Here is an 18,498-nt window from a genome sequence, read left to right as displayed (position 1 = left end):
CTCTGTTGGAGAACTAAGTCTTTGTTGGGACGAGAACGTTTGAAGATATCTTCTTTATGATTACTCTGTAGGGATATGTTCCCGTGAAATTGGCTTTGTGGGAAGACATGGATGATTTGAACATTGTCCCCCCAGTGATTATAGTAGCTTGCCATTCCTGGACTCATGTTGATTGGAACACGCCAATGAGTATTGATCGAAGTGTTGAAAATGTCTTGCATAGCTTTTCCCCTGCTAGTAGGGACATTGGAAAGATTCGCCTCACAAGGAGTTTATGAGATGTGCACTATGGGCGACATGCCCTAGTAATCATAGACTTAGGATGATGCCCCATGCTAATTGGGAAGTAGCTTCAGATATACTTGGATGATGCCCCTGATTATTTTGGCATCCTTGAGAGATTTTCGGAATCTTGACTTGATTGCCCCAAATTGATTGGGAAATAGTTTGAAGCCCACTTGGGATATATGCCTTTGACTGCTTGGCATTTGATAGATTCTTGGAATCTTGACTTGATTGCCCCAGATTGGTTAGGAAAAACGTGTCATGCCCCTTTTATACGTAGGAGACATTGCTTCTTGGAGTAATCTTTGTTGGTCGGGATAACTTTCAGTCATTAGTCATACCCTGTGCAAATTCTTTCTGTTGCTAACATTTGAAATTATGTAGCAAAATTTGTTTAATAATGAATTCATGAGATGCAATGCATACGTTTGTCTTGAGTTTTTGAAAAACATTAAAACAGGAGATTTAACAGCGTGATATTTGTAAAAACGTGATGTTTGTAAAAATGAAATATCAACTCAGCATTTTTGGTAAACCTTAAGGAGTCAGGATACCTTTTTGGTGACAATATGCTTTCGACTAACCATGCTTCAGTTAGGACTTTCAAGGGTTGTAACGTGGCATGGTTCACGGTTTAAGAAACAAAAGGATAATGGCTCAAAATTTTATTTATACCCATCCCAGTCTTTGTGATGTTCTTCGATCTTATGCTCAGTTAACTTTGCATTTTAGAACTTTTGAAGTTGTATCTTTGTCATTTGATGATGGTTTAAGTAATGGAAGTTTATTTGGACAGGCAGTCATCTTTTTTGTTTTTATAATTCTTTTCATTTTGTCGAGGATTTTTTAGTGACCTATTTTTTTGACTTTGTTATCCCTAACTTTTGCCTGAACTGTTTATTTTGAGATTACAGCCAGCGGGATGTTTATATAAGTCTCCTTCATAGGTTTTAACTTAATAGATTTTTCTTTTTGGTGGATATTGAATGCCTGACTTAATGGTTGCGGGAACGCATCATTATTCGTGTAGACAACATCTAAGATAATTGAGTTAACTGAGTAACCACCCTGCCCAGGTTATGATTAAGGGTTTTAAATTGTGCAAGAAAGAAAACTTCTACTCCTTAGGCTCAAAGGGGTTGACGAGGGATTAACATCCTTATATCTCCACTGTTTAGGAATTGAAACAATGCATGTACATCGTCAGCATAGTCTGTTCAAAAGCATACTGTATGAGATTGCGGTATCGTTTTCGTCATCCTCCCTCAAAAGGCATACAGCTTTAGCAGGACTTGAGTATCACAAAACATATGCAAAGTAAAGACGCAATTTAAAATGAGTGATAGCAAAATAATTTGTTCAAGACAAACATATCCAATGCACTGATGATGATTATTAAAACAAATAATGTCTATCATGAGTCAAATGTTTAAACAAATAGAAAAGAGACTTGCAAACGAAAGTAGGTCTAATGATCCAAAAGTTCGTCCATCTAGACGTCAATCAGTCTTGTCATGACTAGGCATAGGAGCGGTGATCATCATAGGAGTTTTCAGGAGGGTTGAATTTTATTTCCCCGTCATCGATCAGATCTCGATTCTTATTCGTTAATGTTCAGCAATTGTTAGTGTCATGTCCAGGACTGTTGAAATGGTATGCGCATCTCGCATTGGGTTGATAGCCAATAACGGAGGTGCTAGGAATCTTAAGAGTGTCCCTCAAAGTACTTAATTCGATCTTCAACAGATGTTGTAATGCTTGAGCCAGCGACATATTGATCTTGGTGAATTGACGGTTAGGTACGTCTGGCTTTCTTCGTTGTTGTAGAACTGCTTCAATAGATAGGTTGTGTTTATTATGACTTTTCCGATTGTACATAGCATCATCCATATGAGACTTCTCAGGTGAGTTGAAATTGATGATCTTGTTGTCAATTAAGTCTTGCCTATTATGCTTCAATGGTCCACAATCTTCGGTACCATGACCAGGGCTGTTAAAATAATAAACGCATCTTGCATTATACTTGTACCCAGGAGTAGGATTGGCAGGAAATGAATATGGCAGCAATAGGGTTATCAAGTTCTGATCGAGCAGTTGTTGTAGAACTTGAGACAGCGGCATGTGCCATGGAATAAACTTTGCTGCATATGTTGATCCTTTTTCTTCTGGGTTAATAAGGTTTTTCAACTCGTCTTGCCCCTTGGCTAAGTTCAGAATCAAAACTTGGAACCAGATATTCTGAGCCTGAAGATTTTTGACTGATTGCTCGAGATCCATTTTTCCGGAAATGAATAGCGAGAGAGAATGGGAAGCCTATTGCGGAAACCTGTTATGCAATGTTTATGAATGTAGATGCAATGTTTTCAAAGATCTTTAGGAAATTTAGTTTGCGACATTAGGAAATGATTGGTCACCACTTCGTCTAAAGAATCTTGGTTTTGTCTTTAAATGTTTTTCTTTGAGAATCAATCTCACCATACCGAGTGATCATCGCCTCTGATTCGGGATACCTCTGAATTTGAAGATACATGGCTAGAGGAAAATAAATCCTCTTGCCCCTTGATAGGTATGATGTCTCTAAACTAGAAGGCATACAGCCAGAGGAAAATAAATCCTCTTGCCCCTTGATAGGTATGATGTCTCTAAACTGGAAGGCATACAGCCAGAGGAAAATAAATCCTCTTGCCCCTCGATAGGTACGGTGTCTTTGATTTGGCAGACAAATGGCCAGAGGAAGGTAAATCCTCTTGCCCCTAGATAGGAATTTCGTCCTTGATAAGATCACTTGAAACTGTGCGCCCTAAATTCCTAAGATCCTTGTAAGGGTTAGTTAACATGATATGTTATGATGTCATGATATCATGCACATGTAATGCATTAAGTAAAGCATAAGGTAACAAGGACGAAATGTCCTACAAGCAAAACCTGCAAGGAAATCGGAGGGTTAGATAACAAACATAAGAAAGTCACACAAGTGTCCTTAGGTAGAAAGGCTTGCATGGAGTTTATATCATGTGAGATACCCTTCCCCAAAGGTATTTCTAAGGATAAAGATGATATCAACAACGGGTTCTACCGAGTTACCCAGAATTGTCAGCCCTCCTAAAGCACCCTCGAACATGATACATACATACCATGCAATTATACTTTGAGAAAGAACCTATCTGAGCTGTAGTATCGGGTAGCGACTATGCTCTCAACATACATCAAGAGTAGTCCCTCCACTACGTTCCTAAAAGTCAAGATGGGTTAAAGGTAACTAAAGGTCCTTAAGCTCCGACTCACCTACAGATATCCACACGAACCTCTCTCATGAAAAAGAGGCATGTGAACACCCATAGAGGCCTAAATTAAGCGTGAACTCTCATATTGACCAATCCTCCACATACTTGAAAGAGGTCGCCATGACTATGCCACTTCCTATCTTAGGTGTACTTGAATCCGGGTGTAGAATTCGTCCTTCAGTTAATTCCCAAAACAACCATGAAAAGTAAAGCAAACAAAGCAAACAATAGAAAACATTTAAGTGAATCCTAAACTTTTAAGGTAACCCCTCTTTTATTCGAAAACTCCCCAGCAGAGTCGCCAGTTCTGTAATACGGTGAACTAACTTTATATCGAAATATCACGGTTAAGCATGAATCGCCACCGAATTTTATTTTATCCAAATTAATCAGAAAGGCTAAAAGAACAGGAAAAACCTTTTAAATAAAAAAAACTGAGTTCGGGGGGTAATTTATGCAAAGGGAAGGTGTAAGGCACCCTTTACATCCATGGTTTTCCATGGGCTCTTAATTGCTTTGCTCTTTGAAAGAAATGTAGAAGAAGAGAATACAGACTTTAGCTCGTAAATGAGCGTAGCCATATTGAAGGTTTATGAAAAAAGTGTAGAAAAAGATTTTTTAGAGCAAGGAAATTAAGAGCAATTACCTAGTTAGATGAAAAATGTTCTTTAGCCTTTCAGGGTGAAAGGGTCTATCCATACCATAAGAGGGCAAGAAGTCTTTCGTTTGGATGTTAACGGGTCATCGAGTTATCGTTCGTCTTAAGATTGTCCCATGCCATAGAGAGGCAGGTAGCCTAAAGGGAAAGATCAAAATAGCCTTCTTCGTTAGGCAACCAGATGATACCTCAGCCCTTCATAAGCAACTTCCGAGGGACGAGATCATATTTAGTGTATCGAAGGCAGCATCATTATGGACTTATGATCTTTGCATTAGTCGAGGCAACATGGCTGAGGTATCCTCATATTCGAGGGACAGGGCTATTCTGCAAAAAAATAAAACACACAAGGCAACAAGCAACAGGCAACAAGAGGGGTACCATAAAAGGTGCGTGGGTGCAACAATCACGTGATTAATTCAGAAATTTTATCTAATAATTAGGTGATGCTAATTTGATTAACAGACTTGCACTCCCTAAGATTACTAACCACACAATAATATGAACAATATTAAGTGCCTTCAAGGCCAAACAATACAGCCTCGAAACAGTTACAAAATATGGGGAGAGGGAAAAAGAACCCAACAGAGGAATAGTGCAAAATAGGTCTGAACAAGTAATAATTTAAATAAAATTAGGTGAGTTTTAGGGTTACCGACCATTGGAGCTTTGACGGTTGGCAAGCCCTGAAAATTGGAAAAGGGAGAAATAAACAAAAAGAAATAGTGAGTGTATGTCTAATTCAATGACAATTAAGGCTAACCCTAATTTGATAAAGAAAGCAAAATAAAATAGAATAGATATTTAAAATAAATATGAAATAGAACTTAGCTTTTGAATAGATATTTACTTTGGACAATTAAATAAATTTAACATCTAATTATAATATTATTAATATGATGGTAAAAAGAAATTGAGGTCTCGATAAAATATTAACAATATTGAAATTATTATAAAACTAAATTGTGAAAAGTAAATGAATAATAATACTAAAAAAAGGGTAAAAAGAAATAAATAAATAAATAAAAGGCAAAATACCATTTTTTGTCCCTTATATTAACCTCGGGGTTCACTTTGGTCCCTTAACTTCATAAAGTGTCATATTGGTCCCTTAAGTCTTCAAAAGGTGTCATTTTAGTCCTTTTTATCATATTAGCGACGAAAATAGCGACCGGTTTTTGAGTTTTTCTGTTGCTAATGTGACAAAAAAGACTAAAATGACACCTTTTGAAGTGTTAAGGGACCAATGTGACATTTTTTGAAGTTAAGGGACCAAAATGAACCCCGAGGTTAACATAAAGGACCACAAAGGATATTTTGCCTAAAACAAACCATTGGTGTAATTAAAAATAAATTAAAAAAATCTAGAAATTCTTAGATGTGATTAGGTGTGGCAGGCCCCTGAGAGTGCGTGATACCCCTACGTCCTGATGGGCGTTGGATCATGTTTCCATGAGATCTGGGGGCTGAGGTGCGAAGGCTCACCGTAGTCATGCACAGGCGTGAAGCGCCGAGTCTATATGGCCAGTATAGCAAAACGTTGAGAAAATAAACTTGCAAACAGCAAGGGTCGAACCCCTGACCGTAGGTACCAAAGCCTTTGGACGCATTCATTCTCCACTGAGGTGTCTGCAAGTCGCTGACAAACAACGCACACGAGTAAAGATAAGAGAAAATTAAAATTCAAATAAAAAGAAAAAAAGTGCTCTTGCCATTATCTCCTTCCCTGCGAATAATCAGTTTTTTTTAAGCCACGGTTTTGTTTTAATACTGTCATACCTGTTGCACCCCAAAATTTGCCCTCTTTATTTGAGCTATAAGTTAATAATGACGTTTATTTCGTCATTCAAAAATTGAAGAAATAATAAAGAGTTTTCATGGGTTTAAGAAGATACGGTGTGAAAAATGGTTTAAACAGTGCAAATACGAGAAAATTCACAAGTCCCATTTGGAAGGTGATATGAGCTAAGTTCCTGCGTAATCTCGACTATTTCGACGATATCTACAACTTTCGTGTTCGGCTCGGAAGCCAATTTTTTGAGGAAGGTTGTCAGATTTGCAAATTACTTGAGGTTTTGCAGTGAAAAACGGTGCTGAATGTAGGGTTTTCGGACAATAAAAAATTCATATCTCACAATCCGCTCGTCGGATTCGCTTGAAAATTTAACTGGAGCTCCGTACTATCATTACCAAGATTTTATATGTTCGGACCGAAGACCAATTATGCACCAAAAATTCCCAGCATTTTGAAGAACGCCTTGATTTTTCAGTGAAAAGTGTGCTTTCGGGTATGTCGCGCCGAGTTCGAAAATTCATAACTTTTTCGATTTTTATCGTATGAAGTCCATTCCGGCGGCATTCACTCGGAAATTTCGTTATCTTCGATTCTTCGTCACACGTGCTAAGTCAGATTTCGAGCCGAAGTTTGAATTTTATCACGTTCTTTGAGCGGTACTCGCAAAATTCTGCACAGTCGTACCAGATGAACCGATATTTCTCGCCATTCAAACGCGCATAATTTCCTCACCGTTTGTCGGATTGAGACGATTCTCGCAGCTACGAGTCACAAATTTAGTCATCTTCGAGATGACGTTGGTCCCGTTTCCGGATTTTGTACCGGGTCACATTTCCCCGAAAACGAGCAAAGAAAGAGATACGTCGGGGGCATTTTTGACATTTCACCACTTACCCTATATAAACAATTTTCCCTCTTTTTCTCTGACAATTTTCATTTGACCAAAATAATCAGAAACTTTTCTCTCAATTCTCGCCAAAATTCTATGAATCAAAAAACGTGAAAATACAGAAAAACTCCAACAATTTCAAGAACTCTATCAAGCTTCAAGAACAATGAACACGTCACGACTCTTTGATGAATCTCCCTATGCGAGTTCATTCTGATTGCAACTTCCCCCCATCGCGTCGACCTTACGCCGGTCCTATTTTTACCGCTGACAGCCACGTGCAGCCGTGAGTCCGAGCCAAGCCACTATCGCACCTTCTCCGATCACCGTAATTTCACCAACAGTGCTTCTTGCTGTAGCGATTCCGGAGCTGCGACTTTTTCCATATTCGCACCACGTTCGAGCTTCAATCGGTAAATTTACTTGCTCTCAATTTTTGCTACTGGAATTTGCTAATTGTTGCTGGTTATGTGTTGGTTAAGTTGAATTTGATAGAGGTTCATACGATTGTGTTTAGAAGGATTTTATTGTTGCCATAGGTGATTGATCTTGAGCGTGAGTTGCTATCACTAGATTGATGATGTTGCTGAAAATTAATATGATGCATTTGAATTGATTATGTTCATGAGATAGTTGATTGCTTAAAAATATGCATGTTAGATGTTTGTGTTTATGCTTAGACTATGTGGTGTTAATTGACGATAACTTGTTTTGTTTTTTTAAAAGCTTGAGGCATATGTTATCGTTGTTGACAATGATATTAAATGTGAGAAATAGATTGTTTCTTGAAGCACAAAGCAGAAAACACTTGAAATAATTGTTGGTGAAATTGATTCATGAGTATAGATGTGGGTGGACATTGAATGAGATTGAAGAAAGATTGATAAGTTGTTGTTATGAGAATTAGTAGGTGGGTGGCATATGGTTATTGTTTGATGGTTCAATTTGAAAACGTAACTTGTGTTGTTGTCAATCCTCGATGAGCAGAATTGTGTGATGAATTTGGTAATCCTTGAAAATTAGAATGTGGATGAATCCAAGTGTTACTATTCTTGATTGTTGCATATGACATGAGTTGGGATTATTTGTGTTGAATTTGAAATGGTTATAGTGCAGAATTTTTGTGATGTTATTAGCATGACATGTATTTGAAACGGTGGATTAGAGAAAGTGAGTCAAGGCTGGAATTTGAGTGTTGATTTGGTGTTGTTCTGATGTTATTTTGATGCTAATTCAATGTGATAGCAATGCTGAAATTAATATAGTTTTTTGATTGTTTGAGTTGTTGAGCATGTTTAAGGAAATAAGGTTGATATTTGATGATTGTGGTTTATACCTGTGATTTGCTTGAACTTAAACAATGCTGAATTGGTTTGAATATTTGTTCTCATGTTAATTGAATAATCAATGGTGGCTTTAGCTTTGGTTTTAAATGTGGAGCAATGGCATGATATTGGTGTGGTCGTGGAGGTTGTTTTGAATTGTATAGATGCTGAATTTTCTTGATGGATGAGGTTGCCATGAGTTGTTGTATTAGTTACTTTGGAAAATTGGTAGAAAGCTAAAGAAGAAATGAGGTGAGCATTGCTTGTGTTTTGTTTTGGGTGTTGATTCTTGTTGTTGCTTTTTAGTGAAAGAAAATTTGTAATAAAAATGATGTGGTAACTTGTTGATTCATGAGGATTAAAGCTTGTTAACACTTAAGTTTGTACTATTTGAAAATGTTTGAAAAAATATGTGATTTGAATGTGGTTGAATTTTAAGTTTTGATTATGGAATATAGCATGATTTTTTAGCACCCGGCTTCATACGTCGGAGTCCACTTGAGTACCAGATCACCTGGCTTGTAGCTTTGGGGTCGCACCCGCTTGTCAAAAGCTTTCCTCATCTTCTTTTGGTACACCTGACCATGTCCGATGGCCGCTAAGCGTTTTTCATCAATGAGGTTCAACTGATCCATCCGATTTTGTACCCATTCTGACTCGTCAAGCTCGACGTCTTTCATAATCCTCAAGGAAGGGATCTCAACTTCAACTGGCAATACTGCTTCCATACCATAAACCAGTGAGAAAGGAGTTGCCCCAGTCGATGTACGCACAGAGGTACGATAACCATGCAAAGCGAAAGGTAACATCTCGTGCCAATCTCGGTACGTCACTACCATCTTCTGCACAATCTTCTTAATGTTTTTGTTGGCCGCTTCAACAGCGCCATTCATCTTTGGACGATACGGAGAAGAATTGTGATGCTTAATCTTGAAGGACTCACAAAGCTCCTTCATCATCTTGTTGTTGAGATTCGATCCATTATCAGTAATGATCTTCTCAGGAATCCCATAACGACAGATTATGTTGTGTTTGATAAAGCGAGTAATCACTTGTTTGGTAACATTCGCATAAGATGCGGCTTCAACCCACTTGGTGAAGTAATCGATGGCAACCAAAATGAAGCGATGTCCATTAGAAGCAGTAGGCTTAATCTCTCCAATCATATCAATGCCCCACATTGCAAAAGGCCACGGAGAAGTCAAAACATTCAAAGGCACAGGCGGCATGTGCACTTTGTCAGCATAAATCTGGCACTTGTGACAAATTCTGACATGGTTATGACAATCAGTTTCCATAGTGGACCAATAGTAACCAGCCCTCAAGATCTTCTTAGCCATTGTATGCCCACTTGAATGGGTACCAACAAAGGGGCCTTCATACGTCGGAGTCCACTTGAGTACCAGATCACCCCAAGGGGCCTTCATACTTTTGAGTTTGTTGTGTTGTTGCATCTTGTCACTTTCTACCCATGAAACATATGCTATCTCTTGCCAATCAATGTGATGAATTATATTGAGTTTGGGTGTGGTTTCAAGGCATTTTTGGGACTGGTTTTGTGAGGTTATTATGCAGAATTTTAGCTTGTTCCAATTACACCATTTTGTCCATCTCATAACTCATGGAATTTGCCATTTTCTTACACTTTTGACATGAAAATTGATATGTTTGGTTGTTGGTTGACTTCAAGTGATTATATGGTCTGATTAAAGGCTAATAGATGTGTTAGAGGTGCTGAATTGTTCTGTTTCACTTGTTTGGTGCATTTCTACGTGTTTTGAGCTTACGCGCGCGGTATGTCGGCTTTATCAAATTGGTCATATCTTTTGATTTAGGAAGAGTTTTTGAGCATGTGAATAATGTTTTTCATACGTAATAATATTTTCGGAGCTGTTTGTACAGTTTATTTTCGGTTTCGGCCGACCTTTTTTACCGTTTTCACTACTGCCCCTGTTCCGAAAGTCGTGCTTCCGAGCCGACTTTGTAATTTCTGATTGCATATTTGACTTCTTTAGCACGTTTTAACCTTGCAATAAAATTTTGGTTTAATTCTGACGAGTTTAGTTTTCACTGTTTTTACCCGGTTTTGCCGTTTCGGTGTACCGTTGTGCATGTAAATACTTGTGTTGGCTTCCGTAGTTTTAGTGTACATATTTGATTTGTTTTTGAATACTATCTCATGTTTCTTATTCACTTTTGTTATGTTTTCACTTTCTATTCCGTTATCCATTTCCGGTTCACCTTATAATTCAATAGCGCAATTCCGATTGCGGTGTCTTGTTATCTCTAACGTGTGTGCTAGTATGCAAGGCAACATGGAGGCTCTGGTCGATGCCCGCTCTCGTGTTCCGCTTTATTTGCGGGACACGACATTTATCCTCTCTCTGATTCGCGTTTCTACACGCATCCTTTATCATTATTCTTGCTTGTCCGGATTTCTGTTTCCCTTGCAGGTGTATGGTATTCGTTGTGCCTGATGCACACGTTGGCGCGTGATTTACTTTCATCGCGCCGATTCTTGATTGCTTATGCGGATTTTAATCGGAGTGCTGACATGTTTGCTGTTGCTTTTGCTAGCTCGCTCGCGGGATCCTAGTTTACTCGCTCTCTTCGCTTCAGTTTACGGATCATCATCCGTTTGGTATTGATTCCGTTTCATTTTACTTCTTTCTGTACTTTATCGCTTTCTCGCATCATCCCTTAACATGAGAAGTAGGACCTAGACATGCATCTGGCCAAGCCCTCGAAAGAGGCTCTGTTTTTGTTGGTGTGTTTATATTTGTGCTTTGCGGCAGGGAGTCACGGTGTAATAAGTCCTATATGGCACTCCGTTAAGTCCTCATGGAAGGCATGCGGTCAAGGGTTCGTAATCAACCCCCGCCTAGTCTCATCGAGTCTGTTTGGTAGGCGCACGCCTCGCGTTGTTTGCTTCCGAACGTGCAAAAGATCTTGTTATCGAGTATGTCAGGTAAAGGGTTCATGCAATCGGACCCCCGTCTTTCCTATAGCTCGCGTCGCTCGACGTTGATGCTCGGTGTACGCACGCACCGTTTTCCTTTACGATCCGTGACGGCTTGGTTGCTGAGAGGGGTCCGCCCTCTTGTCTATGGCCCGATCATTTTCGCGAGGTCTAATGCTTGGTTGACTTGGGTTGAGCTGCTCCCCTTGGCTATGGCGGGACCGCTTTTCTACCATTCGGTCAGTACCGTTGGTTTTGTTTGCTTTACGAGCGGATGCTCGTTTGTGTGATATTATTGTTTGCTTCCCTTTTCCCTCGTAGGTTGATTAGTTTAGTTTAGACTGATACCCTTTGTATGATAACATTAGGTAGCAAGCTTTCCCCCTTAGCTTAGGTCTTTCTCATGCATTCTTTAAAACACAAACCACACTCTTTGATTTTCTCTTCTTAAGAACTTGTTATTTCCGCTCCATTCCCAAGCGTAAGCCTCCAAAGGTCGAGCAGCGGAGTGTGAATGTAACTCGTTCACCTAAAAAACACAAAACAAACAAAATTAGTTAGCCGAGCTACGGTAGCTCTGATTCTGCAAAACAGATACGTAGGCAGCGGGGTAGGGCCCGTGCGAGCACAATCCTTTCTTTTCCCTACATTTTGCATTCATTTTAGTCCAGATTAGCGTAGATTTATTACACACCCATAGATTTAGACACAAGCGTGGATACCATCGAGTACGATGGGCGCGAGGGGTGCTAATACCTTCCCCTCGCGTAACCGACTCCCTTACCCTTTTTCTCTGGTCGTGAGACCGTTGTTTTGTTTTGTGGTTTGCTGGCATTCCCTTCCTTTTCAGGATAAATATGTTAGTGGCGACTCTGTTAATTTTCGCGGTAGCGACAGCTGGCGACTCTGCTGGGGACGTCTCGACCTGTTGCTGGTCCGGACCTAGCGAGTCGATCCTAGCGCTTGTGTGTTTATCTTTGGGTGTTTTTACTGCTTTGCATATTTACCTGTTTGCATTGCATTCTATGTGCGCTTTTACTTTTCTGCATCATATTCTGGACTGTCTGGATTTCTATCTGTGGGTGGGTGTTTCAAGAGGTAAAAGGCCCAATACCCAGGCTATGAGTGATACCATAGGAACTAGGAATAGAGTGGCCGTGACGGACAGAAGGCGTATGCCTGATTGATCTGATCACGTATCCACGGGCAGAGCTTGGTGGAATGAGGCAATATCGTATGATAGCGCCTACATTCGATCCTCTGTTGGCTTTTTGACCTACCTTGGCCTAGATTTTACCCGTGAGTGGGGCGGGAATCAATGATCATATTAACAGGTACATTGTTGGTGACCGCTGTTCTTGTTCGTGGGTTACCGCTGTTCTCGTTCGTGGGTTACCGCTGTTCTTGTTCGAGTGTACTGTTGGTTCCTGTTCGTGGGGTACTATGGTTCTTGTTCAAGTGGTAGTCTGTGTTCTGTTCCAGTGTGTTGTTGACTACGGGCTTTGGTTCTGTAGATTGACATTTCGTGTTCCGTATGGTATACCATTTGGGGGCCGAACCTTTGGCTCTGTATTATGTGTGTTACCGGCAGTCCAGAATGCCTGGTGGGCGGCAACAAGCCCCACCACTTTGCATCATAGCATATTTATTTCCAAAAGAAACGCAAAAAAAAAAAAAGATATGTATAATAAGCATTTGCATGTCATGTTTTTCAGGGACATTCAGGAGTTCATTCAAGTTGAAGATGGACATTCCCACTGATACTGTCAAGGAGCGTACAAGGCACACCAGAGCTTATAAGATTCCGGATATTGATGTTTCGGGGTTGATTGGTTTGAGTTCTCGGTTGGAAGGGGAGGTTCTTCGTGACTTCAATCATGATTATGGCAATTTGCTCTCTATCCTCAAGACATCTTTCGATCCAATGGCTTTGATCACCCTGTTTCAGTTCTATGATCCACAGTTGAGGTGTTTTACATTTCAGGACTATCAACTGGTGCCAACACTCGAGGAGTTTTCTTACATACTCAACATCCGAATCACTGATGATGTACCTTTCATTCGAGTTCCCGAGGTTGTGAGATTTGAAAAAATAGCTGAAGCTCTTCACATGGGTATAAAGGAGGTGGAAAGAAATTGGAAGTCATCGGGCGGTGTTTCTGGTTTCTATCTTTGCTTTTTGATCGGTAGGGCTGAGGATGCGGCGAAGAAGGAGCAGTGGGTTGATTTTAGTCGTTTGCTTGCTATCATGGTTTATGGTATTGTTTTATTCCCTTCCAGAGAAAACTTTGTGAGTTTGGCGGCAATTTGTGTCTTTATGAACAAAAACCCCGTGCCAACGTTGCTTGCAGACGCTTATTTTTCGATCCATTCGAGAAGTAAGAAGGGAGGATATGTTGTTGGTTCTTGTCTTCCGTTGTTGTATCGGTGGTTCATGTTGCATTTGCCGGTGAGAGGACCTTTTGTGCTCAAGAAGAGTTCTCTTAAGTGGTCAGATAGGATTGTTAACCTCACATCTTATGACATCAGGTGGAACTATTGTGTGGGGAAGATTTGGAACATCATCACTAGTTGCGGTCAATATCCCAACGTTCCTCTCATGGGAACCAGAGGTTGCATTAGTTACAATCCCACACTCGCCTATCGTCAATTGGGATATGCAATGGAAAGGGCTCAGAATGATGTAGAAGCATTTGAATCAGTGTACTTTGCTGATGGTAAAGGTCCTCTGGAGCTAGAAAAGATAGCGTATGCTTGGACCAAAGTTCACAGGAGAGATCAGAATACTTTGAGCAAGAAAGTTCCTATTGCTATGGGTCCTTACCGAAAGTGGGTTGAAGCAAGAGTGGCAAATCTGTTGTTGCCATTTGCTAGGTCATGTCCATTGTATGAGCAACCTCCCGTGGTTTTATCTGATACCGTTGCGGCTGAACTCTATATTCAAACTGAAGCGGACAACATCAAACTAAGAGCAAAGGACAATGAGGTTGGCTTGGAGAGGTATTTTCAAGATCGCGAAAAGGCGGAATTGGCTCGTAAGCTCAAGCATGCGCAAGGTGAAGGTTCAAGCATGACACGTGCCCAAAGGCGATCTCATGACTTGATGGAAGAAAGCTTGTACCAAAAACAGCAGGAATGTGCGAAGTTGCGAAGGTCCGAAAGCAATAGCAAGAGAAGGATGCAGGATTCAGAACAACAGTTGATGGAAGAGAAAGCCAAGTCAGCTAGACTTGAAGAAGAGCTTGCAAGCTTCCGGTCCCAGCGGAGAGGAGATGGAGGAGCTCATTCTGTTGTCAGACGATCCTAGTGCTGCTGTGGTTTGGATTTGTTTGATCTAGGGGTTTGATTTGATGTGTATTCTTGATGTTTGTCGCCCATGTCCAGGATTGTTGGATGGGGTCGCATTTTGATGTTCTGGATTTCTTTTGTATGCCTTATAAGCACTTTGTGACACGGTTATGTGTTTTGTTTGTATGAACTCAAATTCTCGGTTATGTTTGAATGAAATATGCTCAGTTTGTTGAATTATTCTCGTGCGTGGATTATTGTTCGAATATATTCTGTATCAGGGTTTCTATGTCCTATCTGAGAGTGGGATGAACTCTTGGATACCTGAAAATTGACAAACATTTCATGCATATCATTCATATATCATACATGTCATATATTTGCAGGTTTTGCAGGTCTTATATCTTATGTCTCGTTGTTTTATTATCAGAAGGAGTTCTAAGACGGCTAATCACCCGTATCCGACTAGGAGCAATCAGAGAAGGCAGATGGAACAGATTCAGGAACAGATGGCTGAGATGAGAGCTCAATTGACAGAGCAGATGAACGCGCAGATGGCGCAGTTTATGGAAGCATTGACTAATGTGACCAAGGGGCAGGATGACTTGCGAGTTCTCGTCGAGAGCTCCAGAAGGAATGAGAATGGAGGACATCGAGGGCTGTTTGACGATGTGTCTGGCAGGATTGACGATCACCATGATCCGAATGAGTTTGATCACGTGGGAGGGCACTATAATCCTTTCAATCAGCATCACGGGTTTCCACCTCCACCTCCGTCTCGTCTGTTGGGAAGGAGAGATAATCAGAACCGTGGTAATTTGGATTTCAATGTTGAAAACTTTGATCAGGTATCGAGGCATAGTGTTGAAGGTGCGCATGATGAGGTTGAAAGGTATCGTCTGATTGAAGAACGTCTCAGGGCGGTTGAAGGCAAAGGGGTGTTGGGCATGGATATCAATGACTTGGGGCTGGTTCCTGGTGTGAGGATTCCACCGAAATTCAAAGTTCCATCTTTTGACAAATACAATGGGGCGACTTGTCCCATGACTCATGTCAAAGCATACTATCGCAAGATGTCAGTTTATTCAGAGGATGAGGGTTTTCTAATGCATTTCTTCCAGGATAGCTTGGCTGGGGCTTCTTTGGAATGGTATGTTCAACTCGAGCGCACTCATATCCATTCTTGGAGAGATCTTGTGGAGGCTTTCATTAAGCATTATCAGTATAATGTTGACATGGCGCCGAATCGAACTCAACTTCAGAGTTTGGTTCAAGGTCCTAAAGATTCCTTCAAGGAGTATGCTCAGAAATGGCGTGAGTTAGCTGCGAGGGTTCAGCCGCCAATGACTGAACGTGAGATGATTGACATGTTTACCAGTACTTTGTCTGGACACTACTACTTGGCTTGTAGTGCTTCAGCAAACTTTTCTGAAATGGTGAGATATGGCGAGCGTGTTGAAATGGGCCTCAAGATGGGGAAAATTCAGTTGGGAGCTTCTTCTAACTCCACTGGTGGTAAGAAGCAAACTGAAGGTTATGCCAGAAGGAAAGAAGGCAATGCAGATGCCATATATGGAAGAAGAGGTTCAGGGAGAAATAATTCACAGGTTAATGCTGTCATGATCCCAGTACCACAACAACAACATCAGCAGGGACAGCGTTCCAGTAATGATCGCTATCCTCCCAGGACTAGGCCTCACAGAAAGATTGATCCGATTCCTATGACCTATGCTCAGGTGCTGCAACATTTGCTTAAGATTGAAAAGATTACTTTGAGAGATGCTCCGAATGCTCCGGACACACAATCTCCGAATTACAATGCGAATGCACGATGTGCTTTTCATTCAGGTGCTGCTGGGCATGATACCGAGAGGTGTATTGCGTTAAAGAACAAAGTCCAAGATTTGTTGGACCAAAAGATTATTCAGTTCACTCCTACACCCAATATTGTCAATAATCCGATGCCTGCTCACGGAGGTTCGGGTGTGAATGCCATTGAGAGTGAAGAGATAAGGGTTGTATCTGAAGTGAGCTGTTTGAATTTTCCTCTTGTATCTGTGAAGCAACATCTGATTAATAGCGGTGTCTTCCCGGGCTGTGGTGTTGATTGTGAGAATTGCAAAAGTCAACCTGAAGGTTGTGCTGATTTGAAAGGTATGGTACAAAAGCTGATTGACGAGGGTCCTCTTCAGTTCTATCGAAGGTTGAGAGGTGCGAAGAGTAAGGATGGTGAAGTGTCTGTGATCTCAATTCCTTATGATCCAGTTGTTCCAATATGTATTCAGGTGCCTATTCAGATACCTGTCAGTATCCCGTATGAGGAACAACCAGCGGCGTTGATGATTACGGTGCCAGGGCCTATTCCATATGAGAGTGAGAAGGCCATCCCTTGGCATTATGGTTCAGACGTATATTACTATGGCACGAAGGAAGAAGGCGAGCCATCTAAAGAGAAGTTTGTTGAGGCCTCAGTTGCAAACACTGATAACTTCGCCGGTACTGGTAGGATCACTCGCAGTGGTAGGGTGTTCTCCCCTCAGCTTGTTCAAAACAATGCAGATGCTTTGGCTAAGGCCAAAGGAAAACAAGTAGTGCCCGATGTCCAGAACTCTCCGATTCAGAGTGGGGCACCTGATAGTGCTGTGTCTTCCAAGGATGTGGAGGAATTATTGAGAATCATCAGGAAGTCTGATTACAAAGTTGTTGAGCAGTTGGGTCAGACCCAGTCAAAGATTTCCATCTTGCAACTGCTGATGTGTTCAGAAGGTCATAGAGATGCTCTCTTGAGAATCTTGAATGGTGCTTACGTCCCGCATGAAATATCTGTGAATCAGTTAGAGGCGGTGGCCAATAATATCTCCGCTGGGAACGGTTTGGGATTTACGGATTGTGATCTTCCTCCAGAAGGGAGAAACCATAACAAGGCTTTGCATATTTCGATTGAGTGTAAGGGGACGACTTTGTCCCGTGTTCTGGTTGATACTGGGTCTTCTTTGAACGTGCTTCCCAAATCGGCTCTAATGAGAATTGACTATGCCGGTGTGGAGTTAAGGCCTAGTGAGTTGGTAGTGCGCGCCTTTGATGGTTCAAGGAGGTCTGTTTTCGGAGAGGTAGATCTACCAATCCAGATTGGTCCTCAGATCTTTACTACAACCTTTTATGTGATGGATATTCAACCTGCTTACTGTTGTCTGTTGGGACGACCGTGGATTCACAAGGCTGGTGCTGTGACATCCACTCTTCATCAGAAGTTGAAGTATCCGATTGACGGTAAAGTAGTTACAGTTTGTGGTGAGGAAGATTATATCGTGAGTCACTTGTCCTCTTTCCGATATGTGGAGATCGAGGGTGAAATACATGAGACGCCTTTCCAAGCGTTTGAAGCTGTAAATGCTGTGAGAACTCCTCCTTATGAGATAACGAAGCCAGAAACGATTATGTCTTCTCTGAAAGACGCTCAGGTTGTTGTTGAGACTGGAAAGGTGGAAGGCTGGGGGCAAGTAATTGATGTGCGTCCCAAATTTGACAAGAATGGTCTTGGTTTCAGTCCTGGAAAGCGTATCGCATCGCCAAAGCCTAATATCCTTAGCCCGATCAAGTTTGTGAGTGGTGGTGTCATTCAAGATGGCCAGGTTAATGCCATTGTCAATGGCGAGGAGGTGGATAGTGACTGTGATTTTGATAGCTGGATTCGTCCAAGTATTCCTGGGGAGATGCCTCGCAACTGGACAATTGAAGATGTCATCCAAGTTACACAAGCTCAGGAGTAAATTCCTTGTTTTTACTTTTCTTATCATGCAGTAATTCCTATACTCTGCCCAAGGCGTAGTGAATCATTTGTAGGGCCATGCAGTTCGCATTTTCAAAGTTAATCATGAAATAAAATGACGTTTTTGCATTCAAATGTTTTGCTCTTTGTCTTTCTTTTAACTTTTTCCTTTAAATGGCAATGTTTTTGCACACACTCGCACATAGCTTAATAAAAATAAAACTAAAATAAAAACATCAATCATGC

The 18,498-nt window shown here is 41.0% G+C and overlaps 2 protein-coding genes across 9 annotated transcripts in view; both read left to right on the top strand.

Annotated features, from left to right (window-relative positions):
• Window positions 1–7,182: 7,182 nt before the first annotated feature.
• The window catches only part of LOC131652236 (uncharacterized), a 28,390-nt gene continuing 17,074 nt past the window's right edge, over window positions 7,183–18,498 (top strand). For 7 of the 8 annotated variants that reach the window (XR_009298647.1, XR_009298645.1, XR_009298642.1 and 4 more), the window contains exons 1-2: window positions 9,569–10,877; window positions 14,914–18,249. Coding sequence is in view for 2 of the 8 variants with exons in the window: in XM_058922044.1 (XP_058778027.1) it covers window positions 14,972–18,249 (3,278 nt within the window). In the remaining 6 variants the exon portion in view is untranslated. Of the gene's footprint in view, window positions 7,325–9,568; window positions 10,878–14,913; window positions 18,250–18,498 lie in introns of those variants that run through there. The other variant, XM_058922045.1, reaches the window with a different exon arrangement.
• Window positions 8,350–14,723, top strand: LOC131652238 (uncharacterized). The gene is made up of 2 exons (XM_058922046.1): window positions 8,350–8,488; window positions 12,911–14,723. The coding sequence occupies exon 2, from the start codon at window positions 12,940–12,942 to the stop codon at window positions 14,500–14,502; it is 1,563 nt and encodes a 520-aa protein (XP_058778029.1). The 5' UTR covers window positions 8,350–8,488; window positions 12,911–12,939; the 3' UTR covers window positions 14,503–14,723.

The sequence above is a fragment of the Vicia villosa genome, linkage group LG2, assembly GCF_029867415.1.
Source record: "Vicia villosa cultivar HV-30 ecotype Madison, WI linkage group LG2, Vvil1.0, whole genome shotgun sequence".
Lineage (NCBI taxonomy): Eukaryota > Viridiplantae > Streptophyta > Magnoliopsida > Fabales > Fabaceae > Vicia > Vicia villosa.
Note: the sequence above shows the minus strand (reverse complement) of the source record. Positions and strands in the feature narration are given on the sequence as shown.

Bases quoted from the DNA above. Each gene is read 5' to 3' on its own strand.
- LOC131652238 (XM_058922046.1), top strand. From the start codon at position 12,940: ATGGACATTCCCACTGATACTGTCAAGGAGCGTACAAGGCACACCAGA.